The sequence below is a fragment of the Pan troglodytes genome, chromosome 14 (genome assembly GCF_028858775.2).
Source record: "Pan troglodytes isolate AG18354 chromosome 14, NHGRI_mPanTro3-v2.0_pri, whole genome shotgun sequence".
Lineage (NCBI taxonomy): Eukaryota > Metazoa > Chordata > Mammalia > Primates > Hominidae > Pan > Pan troglodytes.
The window spans coordinates 66,154,817-66,181,100 of record NC_072412.2 but is presented as its reverse complement, the minus strand read 5'-3'; the positions used below and the strand labels follow the sequence as shown (position 1 = coordinate 66,181,100).

The 26,284-nt window shown below is 39.0% G+C and overlaps 1 protein-coding gene across 14 annotated transcripts in view; it reads right to left on the bottom strand.

Annotated features, from left to right (window-relative positions):
- The window catches only part of TDRD3 (tudor domain containing 3), a 178,929-nt gene that overhangs the window by 56,121 nt on the left and 96,524 nt on the right, over positions 1 to 26,284 (bottom strand). For 11 of the 14 annotated variants that reach the window (XM_063792184.1, XM_063792182.1, XM_009427025.5 and 8 more), the window contains 3 exons: positions 23,171 to 23,311; positions 7,823 to 7,979; positions 6,990 to 7,115 (listed from right to left, as the gene is read on the bottom strand). In XM_063792184.1, coding sequence (XP_063648254.1) covers positions 6,990 to 7,115; positions 7,823 to 7,979; positions 23,171 to 23,311 — 424 coding nt within the window. The remainder of the gene's footprint in view (positions 1 to 6,989; positions 7,116 to 7,822; positions 7,980 to 23,170; positions 23,312 to 26,284) is intronic. The other 3 variants (XM_063792180.1, XM_063792181.1, XM_016925354.4) reach the window with 1 other exon arrangement.

Genomic DNA, 26,284 nt, shown 5'->3' with positions numbered 1-26,284 from the left:
AATAATTAATTCAAGTTAAGCTTAAAGTACTATCTAGAAATTTGGGGTACATTTGCACTTCAAAAAGAATGGAATGGTAAAAAGGAATCAGCTTTACAGGAAGAAAAAGTCAAGGGCTGGGAAGCCCATAGAGATGGCTAGGAATAGAAAGAAAGTGATAGGCTGTGGGTAGATAGCTACACATTTCTTCTGCTTTCTGCTGTGCTGGCAGTTGATGACTTTACTCACATAGCAACCATTTATTCCTGGTTTCCAAACAGGCACTCTACCATAGATTTCCATCAATATGTAGTAATGCTGTTTGATGCAATAAGATATAAATATACATAATAGTCAATACATAGATGATTCTTGAGGAAATCCCTCACAATAACATCTAGCCTAATATATACACATTCTCTCTCGTCTCGGCCTAGTTTCCTTCCTTTCCAATTAAGCTATTACCATTATATTACATTCCCTTTGTGAGGTCCCTATTCTTCAGTCTTCAAAGTTCAAGCAGTAAATCTACAAGGCAAACTATCCAAAGTGACCTGAAACTTGAATAAAAAAAATAAAGCAAAAACAAAGCCAAAAAGACACCTTCCATGAACTATCAAAGATCTGCAACTTGATGTGAAGTGCCCATCAACCATTAATGTATCTTTATATCTGCTAATATCTAAACAGATTATTTACATCTATATATCCTGTTAACCAATATAAATACTAATTCTCACAAAATCCACAGAAAATAAAAATAATGGAACACCATAAAAACAATATAAATAATGTAGTCTGAATTTTATCCTGCCAATGAGAAGAGTCAATGGGGCATTTTAAGCCAGCAGGTAGTGTCATCAAATTTGTGGTTTGAAAGGTCACTGACCACAATATGCAGAATGGGATCATAAGGTTCTGCAAAAAACAGCGAAAGCCGATGAAAGCCTTGATGAAGGCCTGAAGTAGGGCAGTGAAGGTGGAGATGATACATGGTGAGAGGAGGATGCTGTTGCATCTGCTGCTGTTGCTGATGCCAAGCACTAGGCTTAGCACTTCATATACATTATCTAATTTGATCTTCCCAACGACCTTGTAGCCCTACAATAGGTGCTGTCATTACTTCTCCATTTCCTGATGAGAAAATTAAGGTTAATAGTTCTATATCTTGCCCAAAGACATACAACTAGTATACAAGAGCTGTGAGTTTAGTGGTGGAATTAGTTGTATGTATCTGCTCCAGTACACTGTCCTTTTCATTAGGTAACAGAAAACAATGCAATCCAACCTCACTTTTTTCAGAATATTAATAAAAATGTCAACTAGAATTATGTTTTATTCCAATTTAAAGATATAACAACAAAAAGTCAATGCTGAGAAAAATTTCTAAGAAAAGTAAATGTGATAATCAATTATTTCTAATGAAACTTTTAAAAATCAGAATATATATTTTTTTCCAACCAGCCTGACAAATTACTGTCCAGAATCTGATATGACATAACAAGTCCATCCAAGCCAAGGCTTACTCCGCTAAATTCTGACTTCTAGAGGTACTAAAACTAAACAAAATCCTCAGACAGCTTATGCTGATACAAAACACAGAAGCAAGAAAGGTTTGATTATGCAACTGTATTAGAAAAACAAACTTTTTAAACCCTAAATATATGCATACCACTGAATCACAATTACTTCTTTGTAATGTCAATTTGAGTCTATAACAGACCCAAATAAATGATGCTGCTAATATGAACATAAATAAGATCTTAACTCTCTTCATTAGCTGTCCATAATGCATTTAACCATTAAACATTATGAAGATGTTATCCTGAAACACTTTCTAGATTTATCTTAGAAAGATGTCCAACATTTTCTCCCATCAATGAAGTTAATTTTAGAACAAGAGATTTACAGAAAATAACCAAATTTTCCACCAAAGTGGAGATTCAACTTTATAAAAGTAAAAATTTACTCTGGGCTTTAACTCCAATTAAAAATACATGCTATCTTAAAATGAGCTGAAAAACAATTCAGTGGCTTGCCTCAACTGTTTTTGTGTTTGTTTGTTTATTTTACAATATACCCCAGCTCACCTAAGGATACTGGCACTGAGTAGTGTGAGCAGGTCAACAAGAGAAAGTAACACAACGATACCTGCTAAAGATACCTGAGGGCAACCAACACACAGCTTTCCCATCAATCCTGTTATCTTCATTGTACCCATGAAGACAGAACCAAGAGAATATAAGAAATAGCTACAAGCAAAATAATCTTCCATATATATATGTGTGTGTGTATCACTTTATCGTCTAGCTATTTGTACTTATGTGTGTTATCATGAATCTCTTCTGTGTGAGGCCAACATCATCAAAGAGAGTTTAGGGTCAGAAAAGCTACTAGTAATGGTGCAATCAGGTCCTGGTAAGGTAAACCTTTAAAACAATGAAATAGCAAACCAAATAGTGTTTTCAAGTCTACCTGATTAAAGTATTTAGTAGCCACTCGAAACAACGGGTAGGTCTTATTTTGGCAATAAAACTTTGAAATAAAAGACTAAATATTATTACAGGTTACAAATATACCAGATCAAATCTGATTACTGTTTTCAAAATAACTTCTGCTAAGCACTTATATTTTGTTCAGTACTGTTTTGTTTTACATTAAGTAAATGATGAAATCCTTTGAAAGTAAGCATTCCTATGTCCCTTTAGTTTATGATTTCTTCTGTCTCACACACTAGACAGTGAGCTTCTTTGGGACAAGAGCTACAAAATCAATCTACTTCCCTGTGTTTTCTGAATGAGGTATTTTAAATACTAAATAAAATACTGCATTTATTGAATGAATAATTCCCCACAACACATACAACTATTGTCTGTTTTCAATCTCAATCCCATCTTACCCTATTTTCCATTTTGCAGACAGGAAATTTTTTCTTAAAGCACCAAAATAAACCTCATGGCTCTTATGCCAAAAACCCTTTAATGCCTTTGTATCACATTTGGACAGAATTAAAACTCCTTAGGACAAAATCCTTGTGATCTGGCTCTAGCCTACCAATTCCATGTCTCTCCTCACAGCACTACCTCTACCATACGTTCCCAGGCACAGGGAATTGGTGCTCTGATGCCTCCATGCCTGTATACATAGTGCTCCCTCTACTTGGACTGCCCCAACACTTCCCCTCAGTCTTAACTAGATGTCATCTCCCCTAAGAAGCCTTCTGCCCATTTCCTGAATCAGTCAGTGTGCCCTCCCCACACAGTACATCTAGGAGAGATTAAAAATTTTGCTTCCTGTATGTAGTGTGATAGGCCCCCAACAAAGTTACCAAACCTTGAAGGCAAGACTGTGAGCCAAGGTCATGGTGCTCATCCAAGGAGCAGGTGTCCCTGAGAACCCAAACATAAATTTTCCAAACTTTTATCATGTGTTTTCCCTTTAAAACTGAATGCCTTTAACAGCAACCAGGTCACATCTTGAATGCTTTGCTGCTTAGAAATTTCTTCTACCAGATACCCTAAATCATCTCTCTCAAGTTTAAAGTTCCACAAATCACTAGGGCAGAGGCAAAATGCTGCCAGTCTCTTTGCTAAAACATAACACCTTTGCTCCAGTTCCCAACAAATTCCTCATCTCCATCTGAGACCACCTCAGGCTGGATTTCATTGTCCATATCATTATCAGCATTTTGTTCAAAGCCATTCAACAAGCCTCTAGGGAGTTCCAAACTTTCCCACATTTTCTTGTCTTCTTCTAAGCCCTCCAAACCATTCCAACCTCTGCCTGTTACCCAGTTCCCAAGTCACTTCCACATTTTCGGGTTATCTTTTCTGCAGCGCCCTACTCTGCTGGTACCAATTTACTATATTAGTTCATTTTCTTGCTGCTGATGAAGACATACCTGAGACTGGGTAATTTATACAGGAAAAAGAGTTTATGGGACTTACAGTTCCACATGACTAGGGAAGCCTCACAATCATGGCAGAAGGCAAGGAGGAGCAAGTCACATCTTATGTGGATGGCAGCAGGCCAAGAGAGAGCTTTTTCAGGGAAATTCCACTTTATAAAGCCATCAGATCTCATGAGACTTACACTATCACAAGAACATCTCGGGAAAGACTTGCCCTCATGATTCAATTACCTCTCACCGAGTGCCTCCCACAACATGTGGGAATTCAAGATGAGATTTGGGTGGGGACACAGCCAAACCATATCAACTTCTATAGTGTCTCCTTAATCATGAAGTTATGGGAAAATATAGCATAAAAGTCTGGAAAATTTGCAGACTGACAATGTGATAGAAAAGAAAATCCCATTTTCTGAGAAATCCAAGTCAGCTGCAAAAATATGCGTAAGTAACAAGGAGCTGAATGTTAATCCCCAAGACAATGGGGAAAATGTCTTCAGGGCATGTCAGAGGTCTTCATGGAACCCCTCCCATCACAAGCCAGGAGGCCTAGGAGGAAAAAATGGTTTCATGGGCTGGGCCCAGGGTCCCCATGCTATGTGCAGCCTAGGGACTTGGTGCCCTGCATCCCAGGCACTCTAGCCATTGCTGAAAGGGACCAATGTAGAGCTGGGGCCGTGACTGCAGATGGTGCATGCCTCAAGCCTTGGCAGCTTCCACATGATGTTGAGCCTATGAGTGCACAGAAGTTAAGAATTGGGGATTGGGAACCTCCACCCAGATTTCAGAGGATATATGAAAACACCTGAATGCCAAGGCAGAAGTTTGCTGCAGGGGCGGGCCCTTCAAAGAGAACCTCTGCTAGGGCAGTGCAGAAGGGAAATGTGGAGTCAGAGTCCCCACACAGAGTTCACCACTGGGCACTGCTCAGTGGAGCTGTAAGAAGAGGGCCACCATCCTCCAGACCCTAGAATGGTAGATCCACCAACAGCTTGCACCATTTACCTGGAAAAGCCACAGACACTCCTCGCCAGCCCGTTAAAGCAGCTGGGAGGGAGGCTGTATCCTGCAAAGTCACAGAGGCAGAGCTGCCCAAGACCATGGGAGCTCTCCTCTTTCATCCGTATAACCTAGATGTGAGACATGGAGTCAAAGGAGATCATTTTGGAGCTTTTAAGATTTGACTAACATGCTGGATTTCGGACTTGCATGGGGCCTGTAGCCCCTTTGTTTTGGCCAATTTCTCCCATTTGGAATGGCTATATTTACCTAATGCCTGTACCCCCATTGTATCTAGGAAGTAACTAACTTGCTTTTGATTTTTCAGGCTCTTAGGCAGAAGAGATTTGCCTTGTCTCAGATGAGACTTTGGACTGTGGACTTCTAAGTTAATGCTGAAATGAGTTAAGACTTTGGGGGATTGTTGCGAAGGCATGATTGGTTTTGAAATGTGAGGACATGATATTTGGGAGGGGCCAGGGGTGGAATGATATGGTTTGGCTGTGTCCCCACCCAAATCTCATCTTGAATGCCCACATGTTGTGGGAGGGACCCAGTGGGAGGTAATTAAATCATGGGGGCAGGTCTTTCCTGTGCTGTTCTTGTGACAGTGAATAAGTCTCACAAGATCTGATGGTTTTATAAGGGTTTCTCTCCACAAGCTCTCCCTTTGCCTCCTGCCACCTACGTAATAAGTGACTTGTTCCTCCTTGCCTTCCACCATGATTGTGAGGCTTCCCCAGCCATGTGGAACTGTAAATCCAATACACTCTTTTTCCTGTACAAGTTACCTAGTCTCAGGTATATCTTTATCAGCAGCATGAAAACAAACTAATACAGGAGTCAAAAGCAAATGTAAGGGGACAGGAAGATGAAAGGAAATCAAAGGATCTCTCAGTGGGACAGTATGAAAAGAGGTTGGGACAAAAGTACTCATTAAGTCAGAGTCAGGAAAAAGAAAGATCTGAAGCAGGAGCAGAGACTCTCCTGCTGGCTTTGCAGAAGCAAACAATATGTAAATTGCCTATGGGGTGGCCCATGTGGCAATAATCTGAAGGCAGCTTTTAGGAGATAAAGCAGTCTCCAGGCAACACCAAGCAAAAAACGGGACTTCATTTCCACAAGGAAATGAATTCTGCTAGAACGGGTGAGCCTGTAAGAGGAACTCAAGTCTCTGATAACATCACCGCTCCAACCAAAATCTTAACATCAGCATCTGAGACTTTAAACAGAGGCCCCAATGAAGCTGTGCCTAGACTCCTGACACAAAGAAACTATAAGGTAATAAAGTTGCACTGTTTTAAGCCACTGACTTTGTGGTAATTTGTTACACAGAAATAGAAAACTAATACATCATGCTTATAAATCTTGCCCACATCAAACATTTGTTTTCTCAAATGCTACACTGCCTTTTCTATATAATCTAGCAAACATGCTTCAATTTTTATGAAATCTGAACATTTCATATTTGTTATAAAAGCATTTTATCTCTGAGCTTATTTTGCCAGATTCAAAATATATCTGAATGAGAAACTGAATTTAAAAGTATATTTCCTTAACTTTTTGGATTGTATTTTGAAAACTTACCATTTTAGAAAATATTTACTATATTATGTGCTTAGAAAAAGGCTGCATATTTACCATACTTACTTCTCTTTAAAATATGGTAATCACTAAAGTATATAAAAAATATACTACATTGTGAAGGCATTTTCACTCATTGTGTGAACATTTTCAAACTATGTAATATGGGGAGAAAGAAGAGATATATCAATTTCACAAGCAAAATAAGTTATATAAGATTATATAATAAATTTCCAACACAACAACCTGTTTACACAGTTATATCTGTCATCTAGATACGAGCAAATTTGGGAAAACTGGTTTGGTGAGATTACTAATCCCAGTTAGGGGGCAAAATAAGCTGCCATTATGTTTTCAGATTAAGCAAATTTATAAACAAACACTCAGGATATACGTTCGTATTATAGTTGTTTTACACTACAATTCCAAATAAAGTTTGGTCTTTTAAAAAGAAATACGCTAAAAAAAAAAAAGAAAGAAAAGAAAGAAAAAAAAAGGAATCAACTTTAAATTAGCTTACCTTCCACATTCAAAGTTCCCATTTTAGATTCCAAGAAATCAAATAATGTGCTTGGTGCTGATGGCCTTGCATTTCCCAGGTCCTCTTCATCTTCAGATCTTATTCGCCCCCTGCCTTTTCCTCTACCTTTAGATGCAAAAGCAAAAAATATGTACTGTATATGCAAAAACAAAAAGAGAATATATACTAATATATAACCAACAATAATTTTAAATAAGGATTTTAATTTCTTTTCATATTTTTTGTATAGTCTACATCTTTTAAGTAATTTTTTTAGGTTTTTAAGTAATTATATTAAGTAGCACATTTAATCCTCTAAATAAATGATCTATTCGGAAGTCCGAATTTGTTCATATAAACTAACTTTTAAGGAAAAATTATAATTTATTCTTTAACCACAGATATTTTTAAAAGAATATAGGACTGGGACCACATAAGAAACTTGACCATGCAATGATTAAAGAATAACACCAAGTAAATGTAATATTTTTGTTAATTTTTAAAAGCTTAGTCATTTACTCAGGTGGCAGAGTTCTAGAAATAATAGGACCAGTCACATATTTTCTCTATTACTCATAACAACCTTGTTAAATAAGGTATTGTTAGACCCATTTTGTTTTTGTTTTGTTGTTGTTGTTAGATCCATTTTGTACAAAGATGAAGACAATGAGACTGAGACTACAAATGTCTCTATGGTTCCCAAACTGGTGTTCCTTCCACTTACCATAATGTTAAATAAAATTACAGCCCTCACAGAAATAACAGCCTCTGTCAATAACATATATTCCTCTGAAAAGCAAATACTATCTGGCACACTGCTTAATAAATTATACCTTTCAAAGGAGGACCCATAACAGGTTTCTGTTTATTGCTTGTAAGAAGTACGTTCAATGCTGCTTCTAAGTTGTTGCCATTATCCATAAGAGCTTGCCTCGATGCTTCCTTACTGAAGCCCATTTCCGTTATGTGCTTCAGAGCTTTCTCATCAACCTGGAAGGAATAAAGAGAAAAGCTGGCTGATAGCCCACAGATAAGGCAAGGCATAAACTTTTAACTATTTACTGTCTTTTAACTAAAAATTACATCCCATACTTATGTAAAAATGTCATTCTAATACAACATTCTCTTGCTGATTTTTTACAAGAGGCAAGGAAGAATCTGTATGATATGTGGGGTTGTGCCTTGAGTATTCTCTGACCTCACAAGTAACACTGCAAAAGCAACGCACAAAAAATAAATTTTATGTATGTTAGAGTATGGCCTTTGAAAATAATATAGACAGTGAGGAGAAAACTACTTAATGAAAATTTTTCATGGTAAAAAATGGAAATTTTTTGATACTTCTCCATACTAGAAGGGAAATGTAATTCATACAGCACCTCTCCAAAAATGTAAACTATTGAAGCTAACAAAATGATACCCCCAGTAGCTTTTTTTTTAAACTAGTACTTGAGTATTCTAGCTATATTCATTAGCAATACTATCTATGATGCTTTGACAGCTATACCCCAATAAGAAAATCTACTTTACAAATGCCAGAATCCAAATCTCTTTTAAAAATCTAGACCTGAATAGAATTCAAGAACCACTTAAGGAGTATAAACATATCCTACGAAGAAATTTCTTGAACCAAAGCCAGCTGAGAAAAACAAAACTTTAACTTTTATACATCTAATAGTTAACATGTTCATACATTGTTTTCCTGATTTCTTTAGTTCTTTGTCAATGGTTTCTCTCAGACCTTTGAGCATATATAAGACAGTCCATTTAAAGTCTTTCTCTAGTTAAGTCCAATGTATGGGCTATTTGAGGTGTGGTTTCTATGGATTTCTCTTTTTCTTGTGAATGGGCTAAATTTTCCTGCTTCTTTGTAGGCTTTGTAATTTTTTGTTGGGAAGTGGACATTTTGAATCCTGTAATTAGGTAACTGAAAGTCAGATTGTGCCTCCTCCCCAAGGATCACTACTGTTAACTTGATGAAGGTTACAGTGATCAGTTTGCTTAGTGACTTTTCTAAACTTTTTTCACAAGAAATATATTAGCCATGCCTATGTCCTGAATGGTATTGCCTAGGTTTTCTTCTAGGATTTTTATGGTTTTAGGTCTTACATTTAAGTCTTTAATCCATCTTGAGTTAATTTTTGTATAAGGTGTAAGGAAGGGATTCAGTTTCAGTTTTCTGCATATGGCTAGCCAGTTTTCCCAGCAAAATTTATTAAATAGGAAATCCTTTCCCCATTGCTTGTTTTTGTCAGGTTTGTCAAAGATCATATGGTTGCAGATGTGCGGTGTTATTTATGAGGCGTCTGTTCTGTTCCATTGGTCTATATATTTGTTTTGGTACCAATATCATGCTGTTTGGGTTACTGTAGCCTTTTAGTATAGTTTGAAGTCACATAGCATGATGCCTCCAGCTTTGTTCTTTTTGCTTAGGATTGTCTTTGCTACATGGGCTCCTTTTTGGTCCCATCTGAAATTTAAAGTAGTTTTTTCTAATTCTGTGAAGAAAACCAATGGTAGCTTGATGGGGATAGCACTGAATCTATACATTACTTTAGGCAGTATGGCCATTTTCATGATATTGATTCTTCCTATCCGTGAGCATGGAATATTTTTCCATTTGTTTGTATCCTCTCTTATTTCCTTGAGCAATGGTTTCTAGTTCTCCTTGAAGAAGTCCTTCACATCCCTTGTAAGTTGTATTCCTAGGTATTCTCTTTGTAGCAATTGTGAATGGCAGTTCACTCATGATTTGGCTCTCTTGTTTGTATATGACCAGTGTATAGGAATGCTTGTGATTTTTGCACATTGGCTTTGTATCCTGAGAGTTTGCTAAAGTTGCTTATCAGCTTAAGGAGATTTTGAACTGAGACAATGAGGTTTTCTAAATATACAATCATGTCATCTGCAAACACAGACAATTTGACTTCCTCTCTTCCTATGTGAATACTCTTTATTTCTTTCTGTTGCCTGAATGCCCTGGCCAGAACATCCAATACTATGTTGAATAGGAGTGGTGAGAGAGGGCATCCTTGTCTTGTGCCAGTCTTTCCCTCTACAAATTGCTTTAAATGTGTCCCAGAGATTCTGGTATTTTTTGTCTTTGTTCTCATTGGTTTCAAAGAACTTATTTACTTTTGCCTTAATTTTTTTATTTACCCAGTAGTCATTCAGGAGCAGGTTGTTCAGTTTCCACCTATTTGTGCCATTCTGAGTGAGTTTCTTAATCCTGAGTTTTAATTTCATTGCACTGTGGTCTGACAGACTGTTATTATTTTCGTTCTTTTGCATTTGCTGAGGAGTGTTTTACTTCCAATTATGTGGTCAATTTTAAAGTATGACGTAGTGCTGAGAAGAATGTATATGCTCTTGATTAGAGGTGGAGAGTTCTGTAAGATGTCTATTAGGTCTGCTTGGTCCAGAGCTGAGTTCAAGTCCTGAATATCCTTGTTAATTTTCTGTCTCGATGACCTCATATTGACAGTGGGGTGTTAACGTCTCCCACTATTATTGTGTGGGAGTCTAAGATCTCTTTGTAGGTCTCTAAGAACTTGCTTTATGAATCTGGGTGCTCCTGTATTGGGTGCATATATATTTGGGATAGTTAGCTCTTCTTGCATTGATCCTTTTACCATTATGTAATGCCCTTGTCTCTTGTGATCTTTGTTGGTTTAAAGCCTGTTTCATCAGACACTAGGATTGCAACCCCTGCATTTTTTTTGCTTGCCATTTGCTTGGTAAATATTCCTCCATCCCCATATTTTGAGCCTATGTGTGTCTTTGCACGTGAGATGGGTCTCCTGAATACAGCACACTGATGGGTCTTGACTCTTTATCCAATTTGCCAGTCTGTGCCTTTTAATTGGGGCATTTAGCCCATTTACATTTAAGGTTAATATTGTTATGTGTGAATGTGATCATGTCATTATGATGCTAGCTGGTTATTTTGCCCTTTAGCTGATGCAGTTTCTTCATAGTGTCGATGTTCTTTTTTTTGTTTGTTTGTTTCATTCTGTCACCCAGGCTGGAGTGCCGTAGTGCAATCTCAGCTCACTGCAAACTCCGCCTCCCAGGTTCCAGTGATTATCCTGCTTCAGCCTCTCAAGTAGCTGGGATTATAGGCATGCACCACAACGCCCGGCTAGTTTTTGTATTTTTAGTAGAGATGGGCTTTCACCATGTTAGCCAGGCTGGTCTCAAACTCCTCAAACTCAATCCTGACCTTGTGATCCGCCCACCCTGGCCTCCAAAAGTGCTGGGATTACAGGCATGAGCCACTGCACTCGGCCAGTGTCAATGTTCTTTACAATTTGGTATGTTTTTGCAGTGGTTAGTACCGGTTGCTCCTTTCCATATACAGTGCTTCCTTCAGGAACTCTTGTAAGGCAGGCCTGGTGGTGATAAAATCTCTCAGCATTTTCTTGTCTGTAAAGGATTTTATTTCTCCTTTGCTTTTGAAGCTTAGTTTGGCTGGTATGAAAATCTAGATATGAAATTCTTAAAGAAAACTCTTCTTTAAGAATGTTGAATAGTGGCCCCCACTCTTCTGGCTTGTAGGGTTTCTGCAGAGAGATGTGCCATTAGTCTGATGGGTTTCCCTTTGAGGGTAACCTGACCTTTCTCTCTGGCTTCCCTTAATATTTTTTCCTTCATTTCAACCTTGGTGAATCTGATGATTATGTGTCTTGGGGTTGCTCTTCTCGAGGAGTATTTTTGTGGTGTTCTCTGTATTTTCTGAATTTGAATGTTGGCCTGTCTTGCTAGGTTGGGGAAGTTCTTCCAGACAATATCCTGAAGTGTGTTTTCCAACTTGGTTCCATTCTTCCTGTCACTTTCAGGTACACCAATCAAATGTAGGTTTGGTCTTTTCACATAGTCCCATATTTCTTGGAGGCTTTCATTGTTCCTTTTCATTCTTTTTTCTCTAATCTTGTCTTTCCACTTTATTTCATTAAGTTGATCTTCAGTCTCTGATATCCTTTCTTCCACTTTATCAATTCGGCTATTGATACTTGTGTATGCTTCACGAAGTTCTCGTGCTATGTTTTTCAATTCCATCAGGTCATTTATGTTCTTCTCTAAACTAGTTATTCCAGTTAGCAATTCCTCTAACCTTTTTTCAAGGTTCTTAGCTTCCTTGCATTGGGTTAGAACATGCTCCTTTAGTTAAGAAGCACTGTGCTGAGAGATCCGCTGCTTGCTTCAGAGCCGGCAGGCAGGAATGTTTATGTCTGCTGAAGCTGTGCCCACAGCCGCCCCTTCCCCCAGTTGCTCTGTCCCAGGGACATGGGAGTTTTATCTATAATCCCCTGACTGAGGCATCTGCCTTTCTTTGACAAATGCCCTCCCCAGAGAGGAAGAATCCAGAGACGCAGTCTGGCTACAGCAGATTTGCCAAGCTGCGGTGGACTCTGCCCAGTGAGAACTTCCTGGTGGCTTTGTTTACACTGTGAGGGGAAAACTGCCTACTAAGGCTTAGTAATGGCAGACACCCCTCTCCCCAACCAAGCTCAAGCATCCCAGGTCAACTTCAGACTGTGGTGCTGGCAGCGAGAATTTCAAGCCAGTGGATCTTAGCTTGTTGGGCTCTGTGGGGGTGGGATCCGCTGAGCTAGACTACTTGGCGCCCTGGCTTCAGCCCCCTTTCCAGCAGAGTGAACAGTTCTGTCTCACTGGCATTCCAGGCGTCACTGGGGTATGAAAAAATTACTCCTGCAGCTAGGTTAGTGTCTGCCCAAAAGGCCATCAGTTTTGTGCTGGAAACCCAGGGTCCTGGTGGCATGAGCACCCAAGGGAATCTCCTGGTCTGCAGGTTGTGAAGACTGTGAGAAAAGCATAGTATCTGGGCTGAAGTGCACTATTCCTCATGGCACAATACCTCATGGCTTATCTTGGCTATGGGAGAGAGTTCCCCGACCCCTTGTGCTTCCCAGGTGAGGCAACACCCCACTCTGCTTCTGCTCGCCCTCCATGGGCTGCGCACACTGTCTAACCAGTTCCAATGAGATGAGCCAGGTACCTCAGTTGAAAATGCAGAAATCACCTGCCTTCTGCCTTAGTCTCGCTAGGAGCTGCAGGCCGGAGCTGTTCCTATTCAGCCATCTTGCCAGCCACCACCGAATCAAATATTTTTTTAAGGAAAGATAAAAGCTGTAATGCTTTTTAGTTCATGTGACTTTAATATTTAAGAAACAAAATGTCTTAAGGATGGTAAAATGCAAGTGTCATCAAAATGCAAATATGTGGTCTAAATCATACAAGTCAGATACTAGGTTTGATAAATGTTTTAAGGTTGTAAACTGCCTGCTTTACAGACAGGCAAGTCCTGGGACACATGGAGTTAGATGCTGGAAAGTCAGACCCTATCTGCACTTCTGTCTGGGTCCTAGGCTCCATACCTGGTACGCAATTAAAACTGCTAACTAACCAGGTTTTTCACCAAAAGTAAAAGTTGCTAAGAGTTTACATTGCGACATGTATTTGAGATCACTAAACAGTTTTACAAGCAAGGTGTATAAAAACAGTAACTTTTTTTAGTAAAAGATTATCAGAAAGCATGAAAATGTAAATTTTGCCCAGGGATGAGTGATTATCTCAGATTTGATAAGATAAACCTAGAGGTAATTAAGCAAGTTATAAAAAGATTTTTAAAATTCTAAAATTTTTAAAATTAATCTTGCAAAAACACACAAACATTAACTAAATTCAAAAAAGTATTATATGATCTTTTCATAAATTGAGCATTGAAATAAAAGCACAGCAAGGTTTTCTTCTGATGCCAATCTGCCCTTTAGCAAAAAGCATTATAAAAGGTTTGTAAAGATTTCATTTATGGTCAAACTGGTTAAGATTAGATGGAATCGTCTATAAGGTTTCATTTAAACCAATTGGGGTTAACATTAATAAACTAATGCAAGGGTACAATTTGGCTTTCAACAGGATTTTCATGTAATAGTAAAGGCTAATGAAAGGCTTTTGCCTTTTGAGTTATCATTTTGGCAAAATAAATAATTTGTAGCAATATGGAATTCTATTTCGTAACATCAAGTGTTTTAAGTCCTCCAACATTTAGCAGCCTTCCCAAAATCAAACTTCAAGTTTCAAAATTTTCTTTCCCGATACCTTGCTTTCTGGATGGTTCAGAGGGCCCCTGAAACATCCAGAGAAGAGATAAACAGGATTGTTTGGCATGTTTAGTCACATTAGATTTCCGAAATGATGTGCAATCTTCTTTAAGTTATATTTTGGTGAATAATACTAATATATGTTCCAATATTGTATGGAATTTCTAAAAGTCGAATGTCTAATTATATCCTATTAATCATAATTAAGGTTGTCAAGTTATTGTAAACCACAGATAACTAAACTTTATCAGTCATGTTTTTAACTGTAACTACCCTGGAAATGTCATTTGCAGACAATTCTTGTCTTGCTTTGTTCCTTCTCAAAACATGGGTTACAATCAAGCTATACAACTTTAACAGGTGCTCTCAAATGCAGGATTCTAATAGCTTTGAAGATTGTAACACTGGAATAGAGAAAAAGGTACAGGACTCATGAAGAACTGAAATGTTCACAAGTATCAAGCAAAACAGAAGTTAACTAAATGGACTAAACTCAGAAAGCTAAAGGAACCTTTTTTATTTTTCTTAGAATATTGATGATCCTTGTTTGTCTTTCAGAGTCAAGGAAACTTATTTTGAACTATTTACAGCCTTTAATAATTGAATAAGGTATTCTCCTGTGAACAAAGTTTGGAGCATGTTTGTTTCTCTCTGCCTGGTTCCTCTAGAATTTCAAAACTATCTCTGAGTACTCTTAATTTATCACAATATAGTAGTTTGCATCAGTTCAATAAGAATCCATTTTCCTTTTGCAACAGGACACAATTAGAAAAACTGGTTATTTTATCAAGGCTTTGACTGGAAGGATATGCTTCCCTTTAAGGAATCAATCTCAACTTGCAGAGACAATAAAATTCCCATGGAGAGAACTGGCCTCATACCTATATATATAATCCTGTACAGGGTTCCTGACCTGTGGTCAGTAAAGAATGTCACTTTCTAACAGGACCAGGAGCTCCCGGTTTATCCTGGGGCCTTTAGAGGAGAAGATCACCCAACTCACAGGTATTTGAAGATACAAACCCATGGCTGAGCTCAGCTTTAAAAGATCTTATCTGAGGTTCCTTGTGGAACAGAGTTCCATCAAAGACAATCCAAAAGGCCTATATAGAAATAATCATTCTTGCTGCACTTTACGCAAATAATCAGGCCAAGTATAAGACTAAAGTTTATTCTACAAAAAACACAGTCCTATCATAATTTGTTTTTACCAAACATAAGGACTAGAGAGAGAAAAATTATGATCCAAAGCTTATACATTTGTCATTAAATTCCAGTCTCATTAATTGTTTTTTAGTTTATTTTGCTGACATTTTGGACTAACCCTGCTTATTCCTGTGAATCAAGTGGTGATCTCTTGCAGCTTGGAAGAAACAAAAAGGCATGGGTAATGTAAAAATCTGGATCAATATCCTAGTTCTGGACAATTATCCTGCAAATTCTGTCAAGTAATGAAAGTGAGTAGGGTGCCCATAACCCAGAGGTTCATTTGGGAAGATAAAACTAAGGATCTTCATAGAACCACAAAAGGAAATTCTGTATCTTAGCAAGTAAAATTTTAGATGGAAATTATGTACTACACAACACTTGCGGGAATTGCTATACTCACTCTACTATTTGCAGTAGGGTTATACACGTTACCACCTTCTAACTGGAGTATCAGACAGAGAGTTTCCATTGCTATAGTATTTTGTGTAATTATTATCCTGATAGCAGGAATAATAGTTACCAACAAAAAAGAAGCATAAAAATTTTACTATCACTGAGTCTGCTAGAACTTTATTGGGTTTGGTAACATGTCACACCCTGGCTATGCAAATAAGGTTATAAAGGAAAGAGATTTTATATAAGAAAGGATCTTGTATAGTAAGTACTTGTCCTAAAGAGAATAGTTGGTTGTTTAAAAGAGGGATGTTCAGGACAAGTCAGAAGGTTTAAGCATTTTGTGGATGGTTTGGGGAAGTCATAAAATGATTTTATGGATGGTAAACACTTGTCCTAAAAAGAATCTTTGGTTGTTTAAAAAGAAGGATGTTTAGGACAAGTAGAAAAGTTTAAGCATGTCTTAGATGGTCTGTGGAAGTCATGGAGGGATTAATAATTGCAGAAAAGATTTAGCCAAGGTTAACACTGAAGTTACTCTAGCCATCCAAATCCAATGCCACTTATCCCAAAAGGAATGTTCCATTTATATTAGTGTTTCAGCAACATCTGGTGGAGGCAAACCAGTATTACAACCCATCGGAATGGCTGACAGCAATCAAACTCCAAATGGTGCTGTAGACAGAACAATGCATGGACACATCTTTCTTCTGAGGACCTTTAGATTGATCCTAGGAGGAGCCCTAGCTGTTGTTCCCCACACAATGCCTCTCTTCAGCAGGAAGTAGCCAAAAGAGTCATCGTCCAACACCCCCTAACAGCAGTTAGAGTTACCACTCCAGCAGGGGGAATGATACAGGAGTTAAGAAGAAATTACTTAGGCAGATAGTGAGTGTCTATTCCAGTGAGAACAAACCTCTGCCCTTTCCATGATGGAAAATGTGCAATATAATCAACCTGCCAACAGGTAGCTGGCTGATCACCCCAAGGAATAGTCAGTGGCCATAGCCAGGTCAGCCTTGGTGAGTGGAGTTCCATGTTGCTGAGCCCAAGCGTAACCTCCCTCCCTCCCACCATGGCCACTTTGTTCATGGGCACATTGGAATATAATAGGTGTGGCTGGAACAGAGGTTGAGGTGGTGTCCACAGAATGGGTCATCCTATCCACTTGATTACTAAAATCCTCCTCTGCTGAGGTCACCCATTGATTAGCACTCACATGGGATACAAACATCTTCACAGTTTTTGACCACTCAGAGTGGTCCATCAACATACCTCTTTCCCAAATTTCTTTGTCACCAATTTTCCAATCATGCTTCTTCCAAGTCCCTGATAATCCAGCCAAACCATTGGCTACAGCCCATAAATCAGTATATAATCGCACATTTCGCCATTTCTCCTTAAATGCAAAGTGCACAACTAGGTGCACTGCTTGAAGTTCTGCCCACTGGGAAGATTACCCTTCACTGCTATCCTTCAGAAATGTCTTAGAAAGGGGCTGTAGGCTGCGGCTGTCCACTTCTGGGTGGTGCCTGCATATTGTGCAGAACCCTCTGTGAACCAGGCCCCAGTCTTCTCTTCCTCTGTCAACTGCTCATAGGGACTCCCCATGAGGCCACTGGTGCAGGCTTGGGGAGACAAGGCAGGGTGGCAGGATTGGAGACCATGGACATTTGAACCACTTCCTCATGTAACTTACTTGTGCCTTCAGGACCTGCTCAAGCCCAATCACATATACCACTTCCATTTGATGATGGAATGCTGCTGTGCATGAGCCATTTTATGGTGAGATAGGTCAGAAAGCACCCAGTTCATGATAGGCAGTTCAGGTTGCATGGTGACTTGATGACCCATAGTCAAATGTTCAGTTTCCACCAAAACCCAGTAACAGGCCAAGAGCCGTCTCTCAAAAAAAGAGCAGTTATCCACAGAAGATGGCAGGGCCTTGCTCCAAAATCCTAGCGGCTTCTGCTGTGATTCACCTATGGCGGCCTGCGAAAGGCTCCAACTAGCATCTGTGCCACTGACACCTCAAGCACCATTGGATCTGCTGGGTCTTATGGCCCAAGTGGCAGAGCAGCTTGCACAGCAGCCTGGACCTGTTGCAGAGCCTTCTCCTGTTCTAGACCCCACTCAAAACTGGCAGCCTTTTGGGTCACTTGATAAATCCGCCAGAGTAACACATCCAAATGAGTAATGTGTTGCCTCCAAAATCCAAATAGGCCCACTAGGCATTGTGCCTCTTTCTTGGTTATAGGAGGGGCCAAATGCAGCAACTTATCCTTCACCTTAGAACGAATATCTCAACACGCCCCACACCACTGGACCCCTAGAAATTTTACTGAGGCAGAACATCCCTGAATTTTAGTCAGATTTATTTCCCATCCTCTGGCATGCAAATATCTCACCAATAAGCCCACTGTGTTTGCTACTTCGTGCTTACTGGATCCAATCAGCATATGTCATCACTGTAAGAGACCAGTGTGATATCTTGCAGAAGTGAAAAGTGATCAAGTTCTCTCTGAATACAATTATGACACAAAGCCACCGAGTTGATATACCCCTGAGGAAGGACAGTAAAGGTATATTTCTGGCCTTGCCAGCTGAAGGCAAATTGCTTCGGGTGGACCTTATGGACCAGAATGGAGAAAAAGGCATTTGCCAAGTCAATGACTACATACCAGGTACCAGGAGATGTATTAATTTGCTCAAGCAATGAAACCACATCTGGTACAGCAGCTGCAATTGGAGTCACCACTTGATAATCCACTGTAATTCTCCAAGATCCATTTGTCTTCTACACAGGCCAAATGGGAGAGTTGAATGGGGATGTGGTGGGAATCATCACCCCTGTGTCTTTCAGGTCCTTGATGGTGGCACTAATCTCTGCAATCCCTCCAGGGATGCAATATTGTTTTTGATTTACTATTTTTCTAGGTAGAGGCAGCTCTAATGGCTTCCATTTGGCCTTTTCCACCATAATCACCCTCACTCTACCAGTCAGGGAGCCAGTGTGAGGGTTCTGCCAGCTGCTAAGTATGTCTATTCCAATTATGCATTCTGGCACTGGGGAAATGACCACAGGATGAGTCCGCGTACCCACTGGACCCACTGTAATTTGGACCTGAGCTAAAACTCCTTTAATTTCCTGACCTCCATAAGCCCCTACTTTAACTGGAGGACCACAGTGACATTTTGGGTCCCCTGGAATCAACATCAGCTGAGCCAGTTTCCAGTAGTCCCCAAAACGTTTGATCATTTCTCTTTCCCCAATGCACAGTTACCCTGGTAAAAGGCTGGAGGTCTCCTTGGGGAAGGATAGAAGAAAGATTCACTGCATAAACTGTCGGTGGGGTCTTTCCTCAAGGGGACCCAGCCTCCCCTTCATTCAAGGGATTCTGGGTCTGTAAACTGGCTGAAAATTGATTGAGGGGCCACAAATCTCTACTTTCATAATTCAAATTAGTCTTTTGTCCATTAGACCTAGAAGCTTTCTGCTTGTCTAAATTATGTAGGAATGCAGTAGGCTTCCTATCAATTTCACATCTAGGAACACCATGATTAATTAGCCAATGCCAGAGCTCTACACAAGTCAGAATATTCTGATTGCCGTTTTGCTTCTACCGTCCATTACAGTAGCTACGCTTAACCTTGCCTTTGATGGTTGAGTGCCACCACTTGGCCCCTGCCACCTTGGGATCCAATTATTCCCATTGCAGTTAAATTTTGTAGTTGAGTGACTGCAGTTCACACTGTTAGCTCTGACATACAGAGAAGAGCAATTACAGGGCATCTTCAAAGATGCCTGTGCTGCCCTCACAAATCTATTTTGCAAGGCGTTGCTCAAGGGTATATCTTCTAGACCCTCCCAGCTGGAATGAGTAGGTCTAAAGAGACTAATCCACTCCACCATCCCAATCTCCCTAAGCCATTGTATCCCTTCCTCTACATTAAGCCAAGGGAGATCAGGCATTTCCAGCTTGCTCACAGTGGGCCATCTTTTAATCCACATTTCAGCTAACCAAGCAAATAAACTATTAGCCTTTTTTTTAACCCCCCGAGCTGCAATATTAAATGCAGATTCAGGCCTACTTAGCAGGCCTGAATCAATAAATTCAGCCTGATCCAACTCAATGTTGCTTCCACCATTATCCCACACCCTTAATATACATTCCCATGTCTGCTCTTCAGATTTCTGTTTATATAAATTAGAAAACTCAAGCCATTACTGGGGATGGGGAAGCTGTTTCTTCTAGCTGTTTCTTCTAGCAAAAAAAATTCATCAGAGTTTACAAACTCAGTGTCCCCAGCTTCATCAGGGTCCACCCACACATCCCCATTCCAAGCTACAAGGTCCTACTCTTTTCCAACCAATGCCCTCACTTTAAAAGTAGACACCTGGCAAGACTGTGCATGCACCTTTCATTTCATGTCAGCCACTCACATGATAAGAGCTTGTGTCTGTTTTTCCACAATTTCAGCTTTTTCTCCACAGGAGATAATGAAAGACAGGACTAGCTGGATTTCCTAGGCCGACTAAGAATTCCTAAGCCTAGCTGGGGAAGGTGACTGCACCCACCTTTAAACACGGAGCTTAGTTCACACCCGACCAATCAGGTAGTAAAGAGAGCTCACTAAAATGCTAATTAGGCAAAAACAGAAGAAATAGCCAATCATCTATCACCTGAGAGCACAGGGGGAGGGACAATGATCGGGATCTAAACCCAGGCATTCGAGCTGGCAATGACAACCCCCTTTGGGTCCCCTCCCATTTTATGGGAGCTCTGTTTTCACTCTATTAAATCTTGCAACTGCACACTCTTCTGGTCCATGTTTGTTAAGACTCAAGCTGAGCTTTCGCTTGCCATCCACCACTGCTGTTCACCGCCATCCCAGACCCGCCGTTGACTTCCACCCTTCCGGATCCAGCAGGGTGTCCACTGCGTTTCTGATCCAGCGGGGTGCCAGCTGCCGCTCCCAATCAGGCTAAAGACTTGCCATTGTTCCTGTATGGCTAAGTCCCCGGTTCGTCCTAACTGAGCTGAACACTAGTTGCTGGGTTCCACGGTTTTCTTCCATGACCCACCGCTTCTAACAGAGCTATAACACTGCATGGCCCAAGGTTCCATTCCTTAGAATCCATGAGGCCAAGAATGCCAGGTCAGAGAACAAGCAGCTTGCTGCCATCTTGGAAGCAGCCCGCCACCATCTTGGGAGCTCTAAGAACAAGGACCCTCCAGTAACAATAAGACTCTTACTCAGGGCAATCTTAGCAGATTTGAGGCTCAGTATCTGCTTCTGAAGCCAGGAGATAGGATGCCTGAGTTCATCATTTTCTTTCATCACTTTGTCCACCGAACTTAGAAGCAACCAACCAGCTTCATTATGTTCCTTGGTTCTCCACATATGGTCAAAGGTATTATGTATAGAGTCACTAAACTCCTTGCCTCTCATGAGTGATGAATCCAAAACAGCAAATGCATTTATTTTGCATAACTCTCTAAAAAGTTCATGTGAAGGACTATCAGTGTTCTCCACACTATTAGAAGTAGAGTCCATAGCAGTTTTGGATCTAATCATATTAAGCAGTCAACTCCAAAAATCCCAAATCTAACGAAACAAATACATCCTTAATATTTTGTTCCTCTAGAACCACTCCTGGTACCAAAATCTGTATTAGGGTTCTTTAGAGGGACAAAACTTTAGAGGATATATATATATATATATATATATATATATATATATATATATATATGGGAGTTTGTTAAGTATTAACTCACAAGGTCCCACAATAGACCATCGGCAGGCTACGGAGTAAGGAGAGCCAGTCCAAGTTCCAAAACTGAAGAACTTGGAGTCTGATGTTTGAGGTTAGGAAGCATCCAGCACAGGATAAAGATGTAGGCTGGGAGCCTAGGCCAGTCTGTCTTTTCACATTTTTCTACCTGTTTATATTGTAGCCATACTGGCAGGTGACTAGATTGTGAGGGTGGGTCTGCCTTTCCCAGGTCACTGACTCGAATGTTAATCTCCTTTGGCAACACCCTCACAGACACACTCAGGATCAATACTTTGTATTCTTCAATCCAATCAAGTTGACACTCCATATTAGCCATCACGGCCACAAGATTAGAAATTATGGTTTAAGAGTTATGCAGCTGGAGGCTACAAGATTCTGACCCTCCATAAACTGCTCCTAAGATCAGTGTTCTTGGCTCACTGGCTTCTCCCACCCACCAACTTGTCCTTAAAAACTTTTATCCCACTGGGCATGGTGGCTCATGCCTGTAATCCCAGCACCTTGGGAGGCCGAAGAAGTGCGTGGATCATCTGAGGTCAGGAGTTCAAGACCAGTTTCACTAATATAGTGAAACCCTGTCTCTACTAAAAATGCAAAAAATTAGCTGGGTGTGGTGGCAGGTGCCTATAATCCCAGCTACTCAAGAGGCTGAGAGAGGAGAATCACTTGAACCCAGGAGGCCGAGGCTGCAGTGAGCCAAGATTGAGCCATCGCACTCCAGCCTGGGCAACAAGAGTGAAATGCCATCTCAAAAAAAAAAAAATACCTCTGATTCCTGAATGATCACTGAGACGGATTTGAGTATAATAAAACTCCAGTCTCTCACGATAGCTGGCTCTGCATGAATTACTCTTTCTCTATTGCAATTTCCCTGTCTTGATAAATCAGCTTTATTTAGGCAGTGGGTAAGGTGAATCCATTGAGCAGTTACATAACACTAAGGAGAAAGCCAAGAAATCATGGAAATACCCACAAATGCCCTAATATTGTTATACTGCTGAATTTACCAACACTTGTAACCATCTACTTCTGAACTTCTTGTTATATGAAATAATAAACCTCCATGGTTTAAGCTGTTTTTGGATATTCTGTACCCTAAAGACAAAAATCAACCAAAGTCATGCAACCTCTAAAGGGAGAGGAAAATGAATTTTTGCAAACATCCTTAGATCTGAGAACACTACAGCATGCCAGAAATATGTTTGACTCCACTCATTTATCTTAAAAATTCAAGAATATTTTGCAATTGGGTCCACATAATACATATGCTTGTTTCACAATATTCTTCCCAAAGAGCAGTAGAAAACAAAACAAAATCACTTTAGACAAAATTTGACAAAAGATGTGGGGAAGGTGGGGAAGCACAGAAAAATGTATGTTTTTGATGCATCATCTTTTGATGGCTTTTTATCAATCCATTCCAAAATATATTATTAGGACATTAGTAATTTAAGTGAGATAGAAGTTTTAAGTAAATTATTTTTCAAACAATCCAAATTTTTCATGATTTAATTGTAATCCTTAATGAAAGCCTTCAAGAGTTATAACATCTATCCATAATACATTGCACAAAGCCAGTGGTGGTGGTAAGAAAGAATAAAAGAATCATTTAAAGAAATAACACTTTAAATTTGTGGTTAGTTCTTTAGCCTTACCAGTTCTCTATAGACACCTTCATGTTTTCCCTCTGATTTGGTTGACTTTTCTTTCTGTAAAACTTCCCTATTTCGGTTACCAGCAGCATTCATATTGAGATTACTTCTAGCACCACCACCACCTCCTCCAAATGTCTTGGTCTTTAGATAAGAGAAAGATAAAAGAGAGGTATGTAAACAGCATTTAAAAATAGTTCTAAAAACTAAGCTATGACTAAAAACAACTGAAGTAATTAAGTTTCCTAATTATGTTTTACATGAAAAAATAAAATATTAACTTATTCCTTTTGAATAGCAAAAATATCTACTAGTCACAATCTCTTATTCACAAATCCAGGCCAGGCAATAAAAATAATTACATGATTTGTGAATAAAAGGGAAGTCATGAAAATGAGTGTACAACTATAGAGAAGAAAATACTACAAGCATTATGAAGACTACTTGTTAAAATGATTTTAGGGTAAAATACTTGACTACTGCCTTGAGAGTTGGGTTCTAAATCCAGCTACCAGTCAAGGTTATCTTGAATCATTAAAATTATGTCCATAGTTCAGTATTATGATTGCATAATCTTAGTAAACAAGTTTGAACATTAGATTGAAACTCTCATTACTAATTTATTATTTTCATTAATCATGTAATATGTCATTTCTTACCGACTGCATATAAAAGCTTTTAAGTCTGTATTTCTTATTTGGCCTGTCTTTTTTGAATAAATATATATGTGACATTAAATTTGAAAATTTGATTTTATCTTATTTTTGTTTTTCAAAACTATTAGGAAAAGATTAGGACATAAATAATGTTGGTTTGGAAAGACACAACTTCATAACTGAAAAGCATCGCCAGTTGTTACCTGTACAGTATGAAACATTTGGTTAAACAATATTTTTATAGTTTTTGTTTTTGTTTTTTGAGACAGGGTCTTTCTGTCACCTAGACTGGAGTGCAGTGGTGCAATCTCAGCTCACTACAACCTCCGCCTCCCAGGCTCAAGTGATTATCCTGCCTCAGCCTCCTCAGTAGCTGGGATTACAGGTATGTGCCACTACCACCCGGCTAATTTTTGTATTTTTAGTAGAGATGGGGTTTCACCATGTTGGCCAGGCTAGTCTCGAACTCCTGACCTGAGATGATCCATCCACCTTGCCCTCCCAAAGTGCTGAGGTTACAGGCATGAGCCACCATGCCCGGCAAATATTTTTATAGTTCTCATGGATATAATAAAAGAAGAAACTAAAACAATTTTTATTAGAGACAATGACCAATATCTTAAAATATGTTTTAAAATGATTACAGTAAGGAAACATCTTACATATAAATTATATATAATATAATAACATTAGAAAATTATTTGAAACAGAAGAAAATACAAAGAAGTATACATGAAAACTTTTTTTAAATGTTGGATGAGCACTAATGGATAACATATTAAGCATCTCTATTAGGTAGCTGATAAACTACAGTATTTACATTTAACTCAAATCAAAATTAAAACCACATCTTCAATTACCAAGGATTCATTACTAGATTCATTCAATTTTGGGTTTATGGAATCCCAGCAAAAAAAAAAATATTTGAAATGCCTTCATAGTCATTACTTGTATAACTAGAAAAACATATTTATTAATGTGATACAAAATTTATTAGACTAGGAGGCAAGGTAGCACAGTTAAGCACATAGGCTTTGTAACTAGACAAGGCTGGGACTTATCTTGGCCCAGCCACTATCTTTAGCCTTCAGGCAAGTCACTTAACTTCCACCTTCCACAGAGCCTCAGGTTTTTCATCTTTAAAACTGGGATTAGAAAACCTACCTCATTGGGATATTTGGAGAATTAAATGACATCATTGATATGAAGTGATTATCTCAGTAGCTGGCACATGGCAAACACTCAATAACAGATGGTATTTACTATTTTGGTTAATATACTAGAACAAAATTACCTGAAAAGTCTGGAATCTCACCTGCTCCAAATTAAATATATTTCCAAAATTTACATCCCCTAATTCCAAAAGTGCTTTTTCCTTTGGTGCTGCCAGTGAAATAGTCCCATCTTCTGGATGCATTTACTTATAATTTTCTTTCCATTGTATGGATTAAGGAATAGGATAAGCAGCATTTTCAGAGTTGCTTTTTACTGCTCTAAAATAGTTACTACTCACTCATATAAATATCTAGAACCATCACAACCTAAATATTACCCATAAGGTAACTGGTGTTGCCCTTTATGAGCCACATCTTTTTGCTCATATTATATGAATTAGGCATCCATGAGATCATCCTGACTGTGAAACTCAAGTGGGCCTTAATGCTGTCTAGCAATCTTACCATATTTCCCTAGCACACACATATACCTAATCTTCTAGACAACTATTTTACACATTCTCCTCACTTCTCAAACCTCCTTATGTCACTGTTGACCATGCTTACTTCCTTATTAAAAAAAAAACAAAACCTGAAATAATCATTAAAGAACTCACATAGATTTTGACCACATCAACCCACACACTGTTGGTAAATGCATGGTCATACTTTATCTTAACCCCATATGGTTTATCATACCACCAACCATATGCATGTTAAGAGGAATGAGGATGGAATAAACAACTTCCTCGATTCTATATTAATTCTAAGTCCTCGTCTTATATAACTTTTCAATTGCCTTTGATAAGTTTAACACTTCCTTCTCCATAATGTATTTTCTGCATTGTCTGTTTTTATCCTGTTACTGGTCACACCTTGGCTGGTTCCACTTCTGCCATCTAGGCTCTAAGTTCAAACTGAAGTGTTACAGGGTTCATTATTAGCTTTTTCTGTTCTCTATCAACACTCATTCCTTTGGTGATCTCATTTGGCCTCATAATTTTCCATACCATCCATATGTCTACAACTCTCAAGTGCATGTATCTATTATAAAGCTCACTCTTCAGTCTTACTGTCTATTAAACATTATTACTACATGCATGTCTGATAAGTACCTCAATATTCACATGTTCAAAACGGAGCACCAGATCCTCCTCCCCTCACACCTGCTCCACTCCACACTTCTTCATTTCAAGGCAAGCAACTCTAACCTGCCAATTTCTCTGGGTAAAACTCTTAGATTCATT